This window comes from Miscanthus floridulus, chromosome 19, assembly GCF_019320115.1.
Source record: "Miscanthus floridulus cultivar M001 chromosome 19, ASM1932011v1, whole genome shotgun sequence".
Lineage (NCBI taxonomy): Eukaryota > Viridiplantae > Streptophyta > Magnoliopsida > Poales > Poaceae > Miscanthus > Miscanthus floridulus.
The window spans coordinates 36,208,747-36,226,055 of NC_089598.1; the positions used below are offsets into that span (position 1 = coordinate 36,208,747).

The following is a 17,309-nucleotide window of genomic DNA, read 5'->3' on the forward strand; positions in this document are numbered from 1 at the left end:
AAGCAAAGGAGTTGATCAAGAAGATGGTAGAAAACCAAGGATGGACTGATGGACATCTCAAAGGTACATCCCATAGTTATGAAGTTGATTCTTTATCTATGGAATATCTTTTGAGTAAGTTAGAAGAAAGAGCAAATTGGAAATGATATTGTGCCGCTATAGAATATTTTGCAGCCAAGCAACCATAAGTAAGCCTACTATGTGAGGAATGTGGGGGTAGGAATCACATTAATGATGCCTACCCGAGTAGAGACCTTAAGTCCCTTCTTAATGACGGTGGATATGGACCACCTCCACCACAGCCATACCAGAGATGGAATCCACGAATTAATCAAGATAATCCAACCATTCATCCTTCCGATTATTCCTCTCTTAGAGATCTTGTTTTTAGTCAAGCCAAAATCAACAAATCCATGCTAAATTACTTGACCATGATAGGATTTTAGGAGATATTTATGCTAGGCTTGATGAATTTTCTTTAGCCTTGGGAAATCAGCTTAACTTTAATGAAAGACTAGAAAATCAATTAGCTACTTTGATTTTAAAATTTTCACATAATGAAAAAGTTAATGTTATAACCACGAGAGGTAAAAAAACCACTTGGGATCCATCGTATCCTGAAGCAACAAAGAAAAAAAAAGTAGTAAATGAAGTCCCAGCTGAAGAAGAAGCCCCCGTTGAATTCTATGATACGGAAGGGAGGACGGGCGGCCGCGGCGTTCCCTTGCGGTGTCAACGTAAGAAATGGTTCTGCTGTGTGCACGAAGATCGGCGAACTTGAGCTGTGCTCGGCCATGGCGGCGGCGGCGGCGGATATGGCCGGTCGAGAGAGGGAGATGGCTCGGGAAGGGCAGCCGCGGTGGCGGTGTGCCTGTGCGTGATTTGGAACTTCCGTTTATAGGGCAGAGAGGGAGGAAACGAGTAGTGGGGAGCTCGGCTGCATGCGCCGTCCATGGCGGACGCGAGCGGCGGGCTCGGTTGCAAGCGAAGGAGTCCGCAGCGGGGGCGGCTACACGGAGAGGGCGCGGAGATCCGTACCGGGATGAAGGCGAGGGCTTGGTCGCGCGGGGATCCTCGGTTCGCGCGCACGGAGCGGATCAAGGCGGCGACGGCTTCGTCCAGTTCTCGTGGTGCGGCGGGGAAGAAGATCCTGTAGTATGGTCACGGACTGGTGGGCTCCACCCGTTGGTGGCACTGACGCGCGGGCCCTGCTCGTCAGCCAGCGCAAAGGGAGAGGGGGCGCGGGGCGCACTGCTGCTGCGGCGGCTGGGCCGCGCTGGGCCTCGGGCCGATGCGCGCCAAGCGGGAGAGGGGAAGGGGAGAAACGGCTGCGGGCCGGGTTGAAAGCAAGGAGTAAAGGGGAAGAGAAGAAAAGGCTTTTCTTTTTATAAAAGAGATTCAAACCATTTTGAATCTATTTTTGAATTGATTTTTGAAACAAAAATTTGAAGCCTTTATTTCCAATAAGAGGGAAAACCAAATTGTGTCTTGATTGTATTTTTAAATTCATTTTTCCCACAACCAAGCCAAAGCAAGGCATGAATAATGCAACAAACAAATCAAATTAATTATAAAAGTTTTAGAAAATCATTTTTTCACTATTTAAATTGTCAACAATCTAACTAAATCTTGGAAAATTTTAGAAAATTATAAAGTTATATATTTTATTTAGGGTTTTCCACTCACAGCCCAAAATTAAAATTTTGGAGTGTGACATGCACCTATCCCTATTTATTTTCACTAAGCGTCATCATTTCCTATCAAAACATTCTTAGTACCTTGCTTAAAAAGTCAAAAATCATTAAGGGGGGATTAGGTGGTCGCTCGACCATCTTTGGCCATCGGCTGGCCCCACCTCCGCCCCCTCTTGGCTTCTCTCACCTCCATTCACACCTCCATGCACATGAAGAGCAAGGCCAAAGCAAAAATCTGAGTGATTCTTTTGTTTTTTACCCTCCACTCACCATGTCCTTGCCTCCAACATTTCCAATCCATTCATTCACCTCTTGGTGTTTTCCTTTCACTCATTCACCTAGTGGCTCACATGTGAGCATCTAGGAGAGAGCAAGGCAAGAAGTGGCAGAATTGCCACCAAGGGGGCTGGCCAGCGCCCTACCCTAGTGCCTTTGGCACTTTGCTCTCTCTCTCCCACTCATTTGTGTCCTTGTGAAGTGCACACACATACACCACCAGCATATTCACTTCCAAAGAGCTGAAATTCTACTCCTCTCTCCTTTGTACTCCACACCATGAGCATCTTTGCTTAAATCACTAAGCAAATGAATTATTAGGGAAAGGAGAAGCATTGTAGTGGTGATCCACTCATCACACAAGGGAGTAGCTCATTTGTTTTACTAATTCTTAACCCCTCTCTTGTCTCTAGCTTGATCTTGCTTGTAGGATCATGAAGAAATTCAAAGGTGCCTTGGGCATTGGAAAGAAGAAGGCCAACAAGCACATTCGGTTCCTATCAGATGACAACTCCGCGGCAGGAAGCCAAAGCAACCATGGCAGCGATGCCATGTCCGTCGACCAAGCAAGCCAAGAGAGTGGAAAAGCAACAATTCGTGTTCTAACAAGTGATGAGCAAATCATCTTGGTAGATGATTGTGAGAGGCAAGCTTTCAGAATCCTCAAAGACCAAACATTTCATCACACCCGTGCCGACGACCACGACTTCCTAAATCGTACAGGTATGATCACCGAATTCTAAGTTATCTTTCGTGCAATAGGATGGGAAATTTTTTGGCGAGTAAATTAGGATGGGTGTAGGCAACTTACCATAGAATTTTTATGCACGCTCACTAGAATCGCTACGCATGTCGCATTTAGGTTATTTGGTGAGCAATATACCTACACTTGGAAGCAATTTAGTATTTTGCTAGGCTTTGATAAAAAATGTAACCATAACTTGGATAGAGCCATAGAAGGATTTGATTGAGTATACTTTTGGAAAGAAATTAGTGACAAGGATAGCTCGACTCAACCTAGGACTAGTGAAATTCATAATCCAACTTTGCGCTTTATGCACCGGTGGCTTGCTATGACATTGTTTCCTAGGAATGATCTCCGTACTGTTAGAGTTGAAGAAATGAAAATCATGTATGCCATGCTAAATAGAACTCGCATTTCCCTATCATTGGCATGAAAGATTATTGGCTAGGAACTTTTCAACATGATGAATATGTTGAGTGCACCTCCCTAATCACTAGACTCGCAAGAAACATGGGATTGCTTGATAGGGCTTTAATTAATTACATACCCACTGAGAGTCTATCTTGATTATGATAACTTTTTCCAAGCACACATGCTAAAAATAGATCAAGAGGATGATTCTTATGTCATGACTTATCGTGGGTGTGTCAATGAAATTTGTTTGCCCAACACAGAATTTTGGTTAAGTAATGTTGACCGACTAACCATCCCGTTGGTGACCATAGAGGCATACAATCGTAGGATTGCAAGTGAAATGCATGTGACAAGGAGGATGACAAGAAGGCAAGCTGCTGCCGCCCGTGCTGCTGCACAAGCTTGAGCCAAACAAGAAGCTCGAGACGCTACCATTTGGGGAATGGAGCACCCATCTCAGTGGGGTGCTTGGCCTACCCTGCCTGGTTCATAGGAGGCGAGAGGATCTCACTAGCATCAGCAACACTGGCAGCAGGCGCCAGAAGGGGTCTCTCCCTAGGACTAGCCATAGCATGGCGGATCACAGTTGCACTTAGCAGGAGGTTCACAGTGGGTTCCTCCATACGAAGAAGGCCCTTCTCATTTTGTAGGTCACAGGGATATGTAGCTGTCCAGTTCAGAGGGATATCACCCTCCTCATGTAGGACGTCACTCTACCACAACTATTCCTAGAGATTGGGAGCATGATGTAGGCTTCCTATAGCACCAAATGGAGGGCATCCGCCTCAACACCACTACCATTCGTCATGACTTTCAGGCACATCTAGAGAACTTTTAGTAGTACCAGTAGGAGACCGGAGGAGAGCTAACGGCTGTACATGCGCTAGCTGAGGAGAATGACCATCGTTGGGATGATGTCTACCACCGCATGGGGTGGAGGCGCCGCTGATCCCATGATAGAAGCAAGCTTGGGGGTGTAACCCCACTAAGGTAAGTATTCTATGTCCCCACTTACTAGTATTTATATTTCTATTTTGCATTTTTAATTTCGTTAGCATCTAAAAAATGTTGCTATGCTTTGTAAATAAATAAATAAAGCTAGTAACCCATGGTTATGTTTATGCTTTTAATTTCAAATAAAAACACTCTCACTACCACCTAATAAAAAGGAGACAACTGCCAGACCCAAATAAAATGTTGCTCTATTAATTTCTACACCACTCTCATTTTTGCAACCACCGATGATTGGCATTGTTAGTATATTTTTGCTTTTACCATGGACTTGAGTCCCGTGGGTTGCAAATGCTAGAACTAAGTTTGAGTGGGAGAATATCATGATTAACAAAGAATGGAGTGAGTTTTTATTCTATCTTGAGCAAGGTTTATCCCTGGAGAATTTATTTGTGAAAACATAAAAACTTGCTTAGTTCTTTTGTGGCAAGAAACACCTACCAGAGCCATATATCTTTAGCACTTTAGAAACTTCCACACATGCTACTTGCCTTAGTAGTGAGCCTAGTCAAGCCTTGTTGATTTTAGTTGAGAAACTTGTCATACTCCCATGACCGAGAGCACATACACCCACCTATATATTTGCTACTCTTACACTAAGAGTATGCAACCACATGCTTTCCACTCCAAATATTTACTCCATGGCAAAATTTTATTTCTCATTGAAATGTCTCTAAAAAGGGAGCATGGCTATCTCTAAAAAGAGAGAAAAGAAGAAAAAGATTTGAGTTCTCTATGTCAAAAAAAATGATGAAAAGAGAAGTAGCCATGCTTCCAACAAAGAGAAAAAGAGGAGCCATGAAAGGAGTAAATTCCACATATACCACATACATGCACTCTCTTGGTCTAGGTTTATGACTTGTTGCTCCTTTTATCCAAGTGTTTGACTTAGCAATAAATACTATGCAATGCCTTCATATTTTCCTTGCCCATGAACTCCACCAAAGCTTTAGTAATAGGAATGAAGGCAACAATTTGAGCCTTTGGTGAGAAGCATATACACTTGTGAGAGATTGAGTGTAACATAGAAAGAACTAGAGCTTGTGATTTTTCTTGTCAAAATCTATAAAAGCCTCCAGATGATATTTCTGAGCAAAATAGATAAAGAGAAGAAACCCTCTTTGTAGCTGATCTGTGTTTGACACCCAGACAAGGTGAAGGCCAAAAGCCCCATGGTGACAAAGGTAATATGGGTAAGAGTTTCTATATTAACATTTCCAATTCAAAGGTTGGTATGTTTGTGAGCAGAAGTGCAGGAGTTAATAAGCAACTGACATTTTCATGCTAAGTCCCCATCTTTGCTCAGGGACGAGTAAGCCTGGGCATTCGGTTCTCGGTTCGGTTTTGGTTCAGTTCCTCGGTTTTTGAAGAAATTCTCTTCTTAGAAAATAGGAACCGACCGGTTCTCAAAAATTCTCAGAACCGACTATTTTGGTTTTTGGTTATTTCGGTTCAGTTCCGGTTCTAACCGGACTAACCGAACTTTTTGAGAAGACCTTAAGACAACAATAAATATACGTGTTGTAAGGCAAATTTATGCAACACTATATTAATTTTTAATAATAATAATTTATAAGAAAACAATCGCAGTATAGTAACACAAATACATAGTAGGTCAAATATAAAACACCACACATAAACCAAACATAATCTTACAAAATACATGTAAGTGAAGTACAATTCATGTAATTCGGTTGTTTCGGTTATTTCGTTTACCCGAGAGTAGGAACCAAATTTTCTTCGATTATTTCGGTTCCTCAATATCAGGAACTGAATATGGAACCAAAATTTTCGGTTCTGGTTCTTTTGGTTTTGGTTATTTCAGTTCAGTTTTTGGTTCTCGGTTATTTTTTCCTAGGGCTAGGGATGAGCAAAAGGCAAGCTTAGGGGAGCTTGTTGATGGTCACTAAACACCCATTTTAGCCATCAACAATGCCAACATTTCAAGGAAAAATCAACATAAAATAGAAAGATTTGGTTTATTACTAATGGAATTCCACTTGTACATGAGGTTTATTTGAATGCAGGAAAAATAGTGAAAAAGATAGAAAATATGTGACATGGAGGCAAATGGACATGGCAGGGGCCTCTGGGCCCATACTGCCACGTGAGCCGGTGGCCATGTGGCATCGCCCGGTGCCACCCTATCCCTGTCCACATCACCGATCCATGGCACACATCCTACACTGCATCACAAGCATTGATTTCATGTCGGTTTCAGCAATGGCTATGATTCACTCTGTAACACCCTCAATGTTACGCTCTAAACAAATTACTAAACCATGTCATGAGCATCATGTTTATGTGATAATGCATGTGATGGAAGGTGTAGATAACATTTTTTAACTGTTGATGATCAATAAAAATGTTAAATGATAAGCTATTCCATAACTCATATGTATCAAGTAGGGTTTAAAACAAATTTTTATTGAACAAAAATACTATAGAACATAATGTGGTGCTTAAATAAAGTTTGGAATATGAACTTTGTAGATGACAATGAAATACTTCTTATGGAAAAATAACATTACTAGCCAACATTTCTAATAGCCTAAAAATGGAACTTGAAATTAAATTCAGCTCAAGGACTTAGAAGAATTTAAGTATATATAAACAGCAAGACAGTGCAAGGTTTGGCGATTTATTTTGTGAAATTGAGTTAGGAGGTGGAGTCATGTTTTAGCTCGGGTTGGTAGCCTCATATACCATCTTGAGCATGGTGAAGATGGTTTAGGTCCAGAAGCAACCGTTTAGTTGTTCTAGGTGCTTTAAAATGCGTGCACGACACATTCTCGGCCTAACTCGCTGGGTGGACGTGGTCACCCAGCGCGTGGCCAGCCATGGTTGCCTTTGGCCTATCTATGACCCGACTGCTGCTGGCCCCGCCGCATGGAGCTACTGCTTCGCCCCACGTAGCGACGAAGCCACTACCGGCGCCGTCACCTCGCCGTCGCATCCGCACCCCCCTGCGGCTATGCACCGCTGTCCATCCTACCGGTGGCCCTACTGCTGCTGCGCACGTGCTTGGCGTATCCACAGCATCAGCACATGGCCATACCTACTGTCGCCTTGCCCATAAAGACACGACAGTCGCTCACGCTGTGTCGGTCACGGACAAGCGCACGCCTTGTCCATAGAGCCCACGCATGTGCGTCCTGATCATGTCGCTCGCGTCCCGCCAAGGCGAGGACAAGCTGAGCTCTGACCGACCCCTTCCCCTCTCTCTTCGTTGCTGCCATGGTGGACTGATCCGCGCCATTAAAATAAGCAGGGAGAAGTCACCATCACCCGATTCATCACGTTGCTAGCTTCGTCACCTAGCTGCCTAGCTACCCGCCCCCACCCCGCCTTGAATGGCACCCGGTCAAGCTTCAATTTTGGAGCTTTTCCCCACCACCGTGCTAATAAGGCCGAGTGCGCCCATCACCGAGGGTAGCTTCCATCTGACCACCTCGAGCCAAATTGGCTGCACAGTTAGACTCGTCTCGAACCCCTCCTCACTATGTGCACCTAAGCCGTACCCCTACCACTGTTCCAATGCTACTGACACGGTCATGTCTGCTGTGACTCATCACCGAGCTCACCGCACGTACGTGACCAGCCTTTCTCGGGGCATCTCCAGTCGAACCATCGCCTCGGCTAGGTCCTTGGTGAGTCGCTGATGCTCACCCGCTACCTCTACTGCTCCATTAGCACCGTGGCTCAATAGAACATTGTCGTCACCACCACAGCTTGCCCGCCGACGTGGAGAAGTCGCCCTACTTCATCTCCGGTCTCTGAATCGCTGCCCATTGTTGTGCGTTGGCCCATAGGTGAGCATAGGTCCTCTAGATGGGTCTAGGGAGTCACCAGTTGGCTGACGTAGCGGCCCAATGCCGGTCAATGCTGCGCTAGCGAGCGCGGAGGCATCGGGGACCTCCTCGATGCGAAGATGGGTTAATACGAGGGCCTTCTTGCATAAACGTTGTCTGTAGAAATAGTGCGCATAGTCATCGTGTTAATAGAGGATAGCGTGGGGTGTTTCTACAAAAGCATTAGCGCGTGCGGGCTTCTGCGCCGTGTGACAGCCTCGCGTGGGCCATGGAAGCGGGCCACTGCGTGCGCGCGTCTGCGTCGCGTGGGCTACACGTGTGGGCCACGCAGAAAATTGGTTTTTCTTTTTCTAGGAATATGTGAATGGTTTTCTAATTTAATTTCTAAACTGATCTTTGGTAATTAATATAAAATCATGTAGGTGTCCAAAATTATGAAACAAATTTTGTTATGTTTATAAAATTGTGATCTATCTGTTAGTGTATTTAGTTCATATATATACATGTTGATACCAGGAGCTATTAACTCGTTTGAAAGTGCTTCATATTATTAAAATGAATCATTGTAGGAATTTTCATGGTAAATTAGTGATAGCTTTAGTCCTAAAATTTTTATGGTAGCTTCATTGTATTATTATGTGCTCACTGTAATTTTTGTAGCTTTAGAATAAACTAAGCATAGGGTAGTTAAATGCTCTTTGTTTCAATATACATTAAATCATTAGTACAAATAAAGATATATCCTTCATTTGTAAAGCTAGGTGTTTGTTAAGTTAAACCCAACACTTTGCCTAGTAAAGATGATAGTTAGCTTAGTACCTTAGTTATTAGAGCTAGCTTAGTAGCTTAGTATGTGTATTCTTAGTTTAAGCATTGTTGTCGCCTAAATGCTAAGTGTTGCATCATTATCGCATGCATGTAGAGAACGAGTTGGCGGAGATCGTGACCACCGGTGATCACAAGTTCGAGGAGATCATCGAGGAGTATGAGGAGGAGATTCTCATATAGGAGGAGGTCCTGAAGCCGCCACTGGCTGACTCAGCTGACACCGCGCCTGCCTAAGGCAAGCCCTGGTGCATAACCTCTATTTTATAATTCACCGTATATATATATGTGTGTGTTGTGCATTTATGTTATAAGAATTTTATGGAAACCACATGCATAGATATACCTGTCCTAAGAGTCTTACTAGTGCAGGTTCGAGTAGATACTATGCTTAGGTCATCGGTAGCGTGAGTAACCTGCCATTGCTCACAATAGGGGATTATTATTACTCCCATAATAAAATGATGAAAGGAAAAATGGAGACAGGGCAGGGATATGGTATGGGTATTGGTGGGTGTAACAGGTTGTGTCTCGCAACCAATGGGGCTTAGCTTGGTTACATTGTCTTCCCTGTTCGTGTCGATTAAGGACCGTCTGTTGCTATGGATGATAGTCAAGTCATAGACTTATTATCCTAAACACATATTTGCTTATGGGAGCGGGAAGGCTTGTTATGCTCTTATCGTGGGTTCTGGCTCTTTTTGGACCGACTGATTGAAGGTGGGGAAAGGTGGAGGTCTAAGCACCATATTGAGACCAGGTCTCAAGTGTGGGGGCTTAAAGTCCAAGTTTGGACAGGGACCTGGACCCCATGACAGGAGTGGAATGGGTTGGTCTTGTTGTGCCTGGGGTACAAACGGGGCGTGTGTTTCGAGGTACCCAGCTGGGATACATTGGTTCGTGAATCGCGGTTTCCATGAGATGGTACGACTTGGCTATGGTCTAGCACCGTAGTAAGAACTAGAAGATGAAAGACAGTGAAATGGTTCTGATTGCTTAACTCTTGCTTGAAAGTAGAACCGGTGCTTACCTAGAATGGTTAGCTAATAAAGTAATCATGACTGCTAATTAAACTTGATCTTAAGGACGTACTTATAGTAATGCTTTTCGCAAACAAAAAAGAAAATAGCAAACCCATATTGCCTATCATATCCTTGAGAGTCGGGAAACTATTCCCACTAGTCAGGTAAGTCTTACGAGTATATTGTATACTCAGGGTTTATTTTACCTCTGTTGCAGGTGTAGCTTGAGGAGTAACTCTTGTGTGGAGGATTCTTCTGGTGGGCATAGATGGATCCCTGTATTGTTTCCGCTAGATGTTTATTTTCATTCCGTTGTTTAATTATCCTACTCTGAACTCTGGTATTGTAATAAATAATTTTCAAGAACTCTTGTTGTATGAAATGGACTAAGTATTATAAGCTCGTACTCATTATTGGATTATGGATGTAAAACATGGATTGTTTTGAGTTCTCCCTTGGGGTGTGCTCGACGGAACTGTCCGATGTAGCTCACTTTTGAGGTGCTTAGTGTCTAGTGGAAGACGAGCGCCTCCGAAAGCGTGTTATTTCGGGTAGTTCTGCCACACACTCGCCGTGGATCCATGGGCCCATTGTCATCCACTTGAGGGCCATCAACCGACTTTGCAATCGCCTTTAGACCAAATCTTCACACGTGATGGAAAGGCAACCGACTTTGGGAGCACACCGTGACCCTACGATGCAATGGAGGTGCATCGAAGAGCCAGCCGATGCCCTCCCCACGCCGCCTGGCACCCAAGGCACCTCCACCGCCTCTCCACTGCCTACAAATACCCCCTAGCTCCTTAGTGCTATAAATAGAGGTGTTTCCCGCAGTTATAAAGTGTCCCAAGTAGAATCATTCTCTCTACTCCTAAGTTTAGGTTAGTGGTGAGAGTGAGAGTGAAGAAGTGAAGAGCTAGAAGCTTAGGAGGAGTCTTCTGGAGTCTCTCTATAAGCTCTTGTAAGATACTTTTGCTTTCTATTTATATTTCCTTTAGTATTTGTCTTTATTTTTAGCATTTACTTTCTTGCAATTAGAGTAAAGTAGTGTTGTAAATATTTCGATCATATCTTGTTTAGTTAGTAAGTTTCAGATATATGGGATCCTCGTCACTAGTTGGTGCTCTGATCTTAGCGTGAGGTTAGAGTAGTATCACTTAGTGTAAGCGTGGTGCTTGGACTATAGGGTACCTTGGGTTGTGGCTAGTTCTCCGGATAGATTGTGGTAGGTGGCAGGTGGTGACAACCCTGTCCATCCTCTATATTCCACCACATTGGAATTAGTTATTAAATTATAGAGCTCGTGGTGCTTTGTGCCTAATAAATCTTAGATTGAGTTTTGGGCAGGTATGTCTGAAGTATATTCATTGCTTATCTTGCTAGACAATTGATAGGTTGAATTAATTAAGACAATACTTCATTTATCTTCACCTACTATTTGACCATAGTAGTTGTAGTTTCTTTTGTTCTATTTTTAGTTAGTGTAGTTTACTTTCATTTACTTCATCACATTCGTACCTAGGTAATTCACTAGAATTCAGTTAATCATTTATCTGAGTCATACTACGCCTTCTTTGTGAAAATAAATACGATACTTGGTTTACTGCCAAGTGAAGTGCTAAATCGATATATTTTGTGCGCTTGCGGAATTAGTCCAATAGTCATAAGAAATATCAACAGCGCCTGTGTTCTTCAATCCAAATGGCATCATGACATAGAAAAAGGAGCCTAATGGGGTGGTGAAAGAGGTCACGAGTTAGTTAGAGCCATCCATGGTGATCTAGTGCTAGCCCGAGTATGCATCTAGGAAGTAAAAGGTTTCACACCCAGTCGTCGAGTCTAGCTACCACAACATTCATGGCAAATGAGACTGATCCTTTGGGCAAGCCTTATTTAGGCTCGTGTTTTCAACACATATCCTCCATTTCTCATTCTTTTTTTAAGAATGGGATTAGCAGGCCAGTTGGGGTGCAACACCTTCCTTGTTAAAAGTAGCGGCCAAAAGCTTAGTGATTTCCTTCCCTATTGCCTTATACTTCTCTTCATCAAAGTGATGTAGGCGTTGCTTAACCGGCTTCACACCAAGCATGATTTATATGGTTCGCATGCAAAGACGTCCTAGTTGGCGCATAGGAAGTCAACAAGTGCACTTTGCTATTTGTTGGACAATGCGGTTTTGACCCACAGTCTTTGAGGAATCCTCGAGGTTGAGCTTTTTTCACCTTGGTGTCCTCCGCCAGCCTCTAGGAGGCACAGGCACCCTCGGTTGCCACCTGGGGGACCTCCGTGAGCTCAACAAAGGTGATGACGCTTGAAAACATATGACTTTACATAAGCAAGATATTTTGGTATTTAAACATTTAAGCACGTTCAATAATAGAAGCTTTAATGTAGGCATCTCTTAGATATTGTTATTCAAGAACCAAGGATTATAACAAAAGCATGGATCATAATCAGATATACCTAGATATGTAATCAATGGCTCGTCCATTGACAATATTTATGACCAATTCTGTGATCACCAATAATAAGGTATACTACCTGCGGGGGGCTTGAGCCCTGACCTCCCCATTGCTGGATCCGCCCCTATTCTCTTCCATTGACATAATATTTGATGATCAATGCCATGACGACCAATAATTATTGATGCATATACTATCCTTGTCCTAAAACAGATGCAATTCCAGTTCGTATTAAAGTCAAACTATCTTAAGTTTAATTAAACTTATATGGAATAGTATCAACATATATGTATGATTCCAAATAAGTATACTATTAGATAAAAGGTTTCACATGCTTTATTACAAAGAAAATTCATACAATTGAGTTCAGTATGTATTCTAGGTGCGTCCACCCACTGCACGACATCCAGATTTACTCATATAAGTTCAACTGTTCAAATCTAAAAGACTTGACTGCAAGGCAACTTCTGTTTTATCACAAACTCCGCTCGCCCGATCCTCTTCACTTATGCGGGGCACTGCAAGTACCCCAGTCCACTCTTGTTGCATTCACCTATTGTGCTGAACTTGATGTTAGATAGTTGCGATCCATGCTTCTCACTACCACAGAAAACTTACAGGAAGCGGGCAGAATCGATTAACGGAGGCGGGCATTGTAACCGCCTCTAATCAAAAGCCTCTGTTAATGCTGATTAAAAGAGACGGTAGCTTTGCCCGCCTCCGTTAATCTCACATTAGCCGAGGTGGACGTCTTAATATGCCTGCCACCGTTAATGTTCTCCAAAAATCCAAAAAGCCAAAAAACTTATAACTTTGGAGAGTCAAACCCGCGATCTAGCGCTCAACACTACCCTATCTCTACCACTGAACCGCACACTCATTCATGTCTATATATAATATGTTATTATTTTATATCAATATTTTGTAATCTTATATTGGATATTTTGTCTACTAAATGACTCAAATGAAAATATTTTTAACTACAAAGTTTTAAATATTGTCAAGTACTACAACTTTGGTGTAGGATTTGTATCTCCATCAGAGATAGTTTGAAAATTTCAAAAAAATTTAGTCTCAAAACATGTGAATTTCAAACACATATTTGAGACTCTAGATGACTTTAAATCAGAAACCTGTCAATATCAAACATGTAGATCAGGTCGGCCACTAGAACTTTAGTATTAACTATGTGAACATTTGAGGTCGTTTAGGAATTCTAAATTTTAAATTTCAAAATATATAACCTTCGAACACATATTTGGGACTCTAAACATCTTCAAATTAAAAAAATTTCAACTACAATATTGTAGATTGTACTGAGAACTATAACTTTTGTATAGACCATGTCAACGTCCGAGATCGTTTGATAATTTTAAATTTTAAATTTCAAAATCTGTACGCTTACAACAATATTTTGGGACCCTAAACATTTTCAATTCAAAAACTTTTCGGCTACAAATTGTAGATCTTATCGAGACCTACAATTTTGATATAAAGATTGTCTTCATTCGAGTTCATATAAAAAAGTTATGAATTATTTTTGTTGCAATCACTAACCGAGATGAACATCTTAGGATGCCTCCATAATTCCGAAAATAATCGATTAACGGAGGCAGATGTCTTAAGTTGTCCGCCTCGGTTAATGGATTAACGGAGGCGGTCGCCTTCTAGCATTAACGGAGACGGATGCCTTATGCTGCCCGCCTCGGTTATTAACTGAGGCGGACGCTCGGCCGACGACCCTGCCACCGATTAATGGAGGTGGCCGCCCAGCCCGCCCACCTCGGATAATAAAATGACACCACCTCGCAAAAATCTTTTCTGTTGTAGTGTCTCCATCCAACCTTCTCCGATTCCATTGTCTTTGATTCCAAAGCACCAATGCAACCCTCCACCCTTATTATCCTTAATTCTTCCTTGTATATCACCTTCCACAGTTGTAGCATCTTCTCCACTTCTCATAGCGGACCTTTCATCCCCCTCCACTCTTGTCCTTGAAAACAAAATAAAATTTCGGGTTTTCCATAAGCACCATGCACACAAATTTTGATAAATATATTTCACAATGAATCCAATAATACTTATTTAGACATATTTTTATAGAAATGTGATCAAACTACAAATCGTTTGACCTAACCCTTTTTAAAAACTATTCTAGAATTGCACACTTTCTGGGACGACATGGTCTATAATCTGTTTGTGCCCTCATGCATGTTGGGTGACTCATTTGATATGTCGCAATTTTCTTCTGCTCCAAGCTGCTTTCTTAAACTGCTTCTCGAAATCACCGTATAGAGAGCCATTTGAATAAAAATTAGTCTCTGTATCTTTTCCACCCGGTAACAACTTCTATATATTTTGTGCACACTCTAGAGCAATGTCATTCTCCATCCTTACCTAGAGAGAAATCCAGAATAGAGGACGACAATAGTTGGAGATCCAATTAAAGAAGTTGTTGGAGGATATTTTTCACCAAAATCTCTATTCATATCAATAAGAACGAATATATAGTCGGAGTTGCTCTAAATTCATGTGTTCGTGCTGATCTATTTGACGGCTTGCACATTCTATGCTGTCAATTGCTCTACGCTCATGTTCAGACTTTTGTTTGTTAGGTTTTGTCGTTAGCACTGTTCAGCAAATTTGATTGCACTAGTTGGGTGAACCTTTTCCTCCGTACACCCAATAGATAATCTGACAGGTGAGACCTTTGCCCACGAAGCCATCGTGTCACACCAGCCGTTTGGGTCTAGCTATGCGTAGGCCAACCGACCTCAGCATGCCATGAATGCACGAAACATTTCTTTTTGCATGCTAGGACACAAATCATCGTGGCAAGTTTAATTCATGCTCTGAGAACTGAGATGGCGTGCTAACCACGAACGATAAGGGGCAACAACTAGTGTGTAAAAACTAGTCATGTGTATGTGCAGTTTGGTGAGCTACTACCGCGACTGCCACACCAAGGGTCACCAACCTCGTCAGAATTCGGCTTACCAGAAGTGACCAGCAGGAACGTTCCAGCAACTGCCGAAACAACTACTAATAATATATAGACCCTTTTCACTTGAGCTCATCAGTCAGAATCAGCTCTACTTTTTCAGCCATAGAACAGTATTTTTCTCTCACAACAAATCAGTCCTATAAATAAGCCGCAGGAGCAATTCCTGCCGAACAGGGCTATAGCCGTAGCGAAAACGCCTACACATCCTTCAAAACTAAAGCTGGTATGCTTCGAAAAATTTAGTTCCGACTTGTGAACAGAGCAGAATGATGCCACTTCCTACCTCTCCTTCCTCGAGCCCAAGACTGCTGCACAGAAGCAGCAGCAGCGAGTGGCACGCCGTGGTGCAGAGGAACGTCAGGTCCTCGCTGCTGCTGCTCCTGGTGCTCTCCACCATCTTCGTCTTCTCTGTCCTCTACTCGTCGCACGGCTTCGGCGCAACGACGGCTGACCAAGCGCTCACGCAGAGGCAGAGCACGGATCATGGAGCGATCGATCGTTTTGTGCCGGCACAGGAGGAGGCCGATGAACCGACAGTAGTCCCTGCCGAGAACAATGAGGCGCCAGAACCGAGCTTACCTTCAGACATCTCGTTGCCATCAGCAAACGCGTCAGCAGCTCCCACGGTTCCTGCATCGAGCAGAGGCAGAGCAGAACAAACTGGTGATCAGAGTAAGTGCAATTTTACAGTGAACTGTTTTGGCATTTCCATGCTATACAAAATGTTGCATTATCTGTGACAGTACTTCTAGGACATAGGAGTATTTGCTTGAGTGTTTGATGGCGGCATGCTTAGGTTCGGCAGGAGCGGCGCATGCTGAGGAGAAATGCGACATGTCCGTGGGGAAATGGGTGAGGGAGCCACGGGGTCCGGTCTACACAAACCTGACGTGCCCGACGCTGCCGGACATCAAGAACTGCCAGAAGTACGGCAAGGACCCCGGCCACCTCTTCTGGCGGTGGCAGCCCGACGGCTGTGACCTGCCGCGCTTCGTGCCGGAGCGGTTCCTCGACGTCGTCCGCGGGAAAACGCTGGCCTTTATCGGCGACTCGCTGGCGCGCAACCAGATGGAGTCGCTGCTCTGCCTTCTCTCGCAGGCCGAGACGCCGACGGACGTGTACCGCGACGCGTTCGACAAGTTCCGGACATGGCACTTCCCGGGGCACAACTTCACGCTGATGGCGATGTGGACGGAGTTCTACGCGCACGGCGTGCCCGTGCTCGGCGCCGACGGCAAGCCGACGCCCTCCTCCGACATCCACCTGGACAGGCTCAACGCCAACTGGACGGCTCGCCTGCCGGGGCTGGACTACGCCGTCGTCTCCGGCGGCAACTGGTTCTTCCGCGTCAACTACCTCTGGGAGGGCGGGCGCCGGATCGGCTGCGTCAACTGCCGCGAGCCCGGCCTCACGGACTTCGGCATCGCCTACGCCGTCCGCCGCGTCGTCAGGGCGGCGCTCGAGGCCATCGCCCGGTGCCGGGACTGCAAGGACGGACTCGTCACGTTCCTGCGCACCTACACGCCCGACCACTTCGAGCACGGCTCCTGGTTCAGCGGCGGCTACTGCAACAGGACGCGGCCGCTGGAGGAAGGCGAGATCAGCTCGCAGAGCATCGGGTGGGAGCTGAGGAGGGTGCAGAGCGAGGAGGTGACGAGGGTGAGGGAGACGGCCGGGAGCACCAGCTTTGAGCTGCTGGACGTGACCAAGGCAATGATGCTGCGCGCCGACGGCCACCCCGGCGGGCACTACGACAAGCGGTGGGTCAGGAACGCCAGCGACTGCCTACACTGGTGCCTGCCCGGGCCTGTCGACATGTGGAACGGCATGCTGCTCCAGAGGCTTGCACACATCTCGCCTCAGCCGCTGCTGCGTTGATGGCCGCCACGTACGTGAAGGGATCACATTGGCACGTTTCCTTCGAGCTTACACACTGAAATATTGTTCTAAAAAAATGCAATTCCAACACAACAAACATAAAAAGGAACGTGTTTAGCAAGTTCTTTGTAATTAGATGATCCAACGATGAAATTCAGATTTATTC

General features: G+C 44.4%; 1 protein-coding gene across 1 annotated transcript; it reads left to right on the plus strand.

Moving 5' to 3' along the window:
• The first annotated feature begins 15,375 nt into the window (after positions 1-15,375).
• Positions 15,376-17,251, plus strand: LOC136529004 (xyloglucan O-acetyltransferase 3-like). The gene is made up of 2 exons (XM_066522023.1): positions 15,376-15,937; positions 16,062-17,251. Exons 1-2 carry the CDS (start codon positions 15,532-15,534, stop codon positions 17,141-17,143), a joined length of 1,488 nt encoding a protein of 495 aa, XP_066378120.1. The 5' UTR covers positions 15,376-15,531; the 3' UTR covers positions 17,144-17,251.
• Positions 17,252-17,309: the final 58 nt, after the last annotated feature.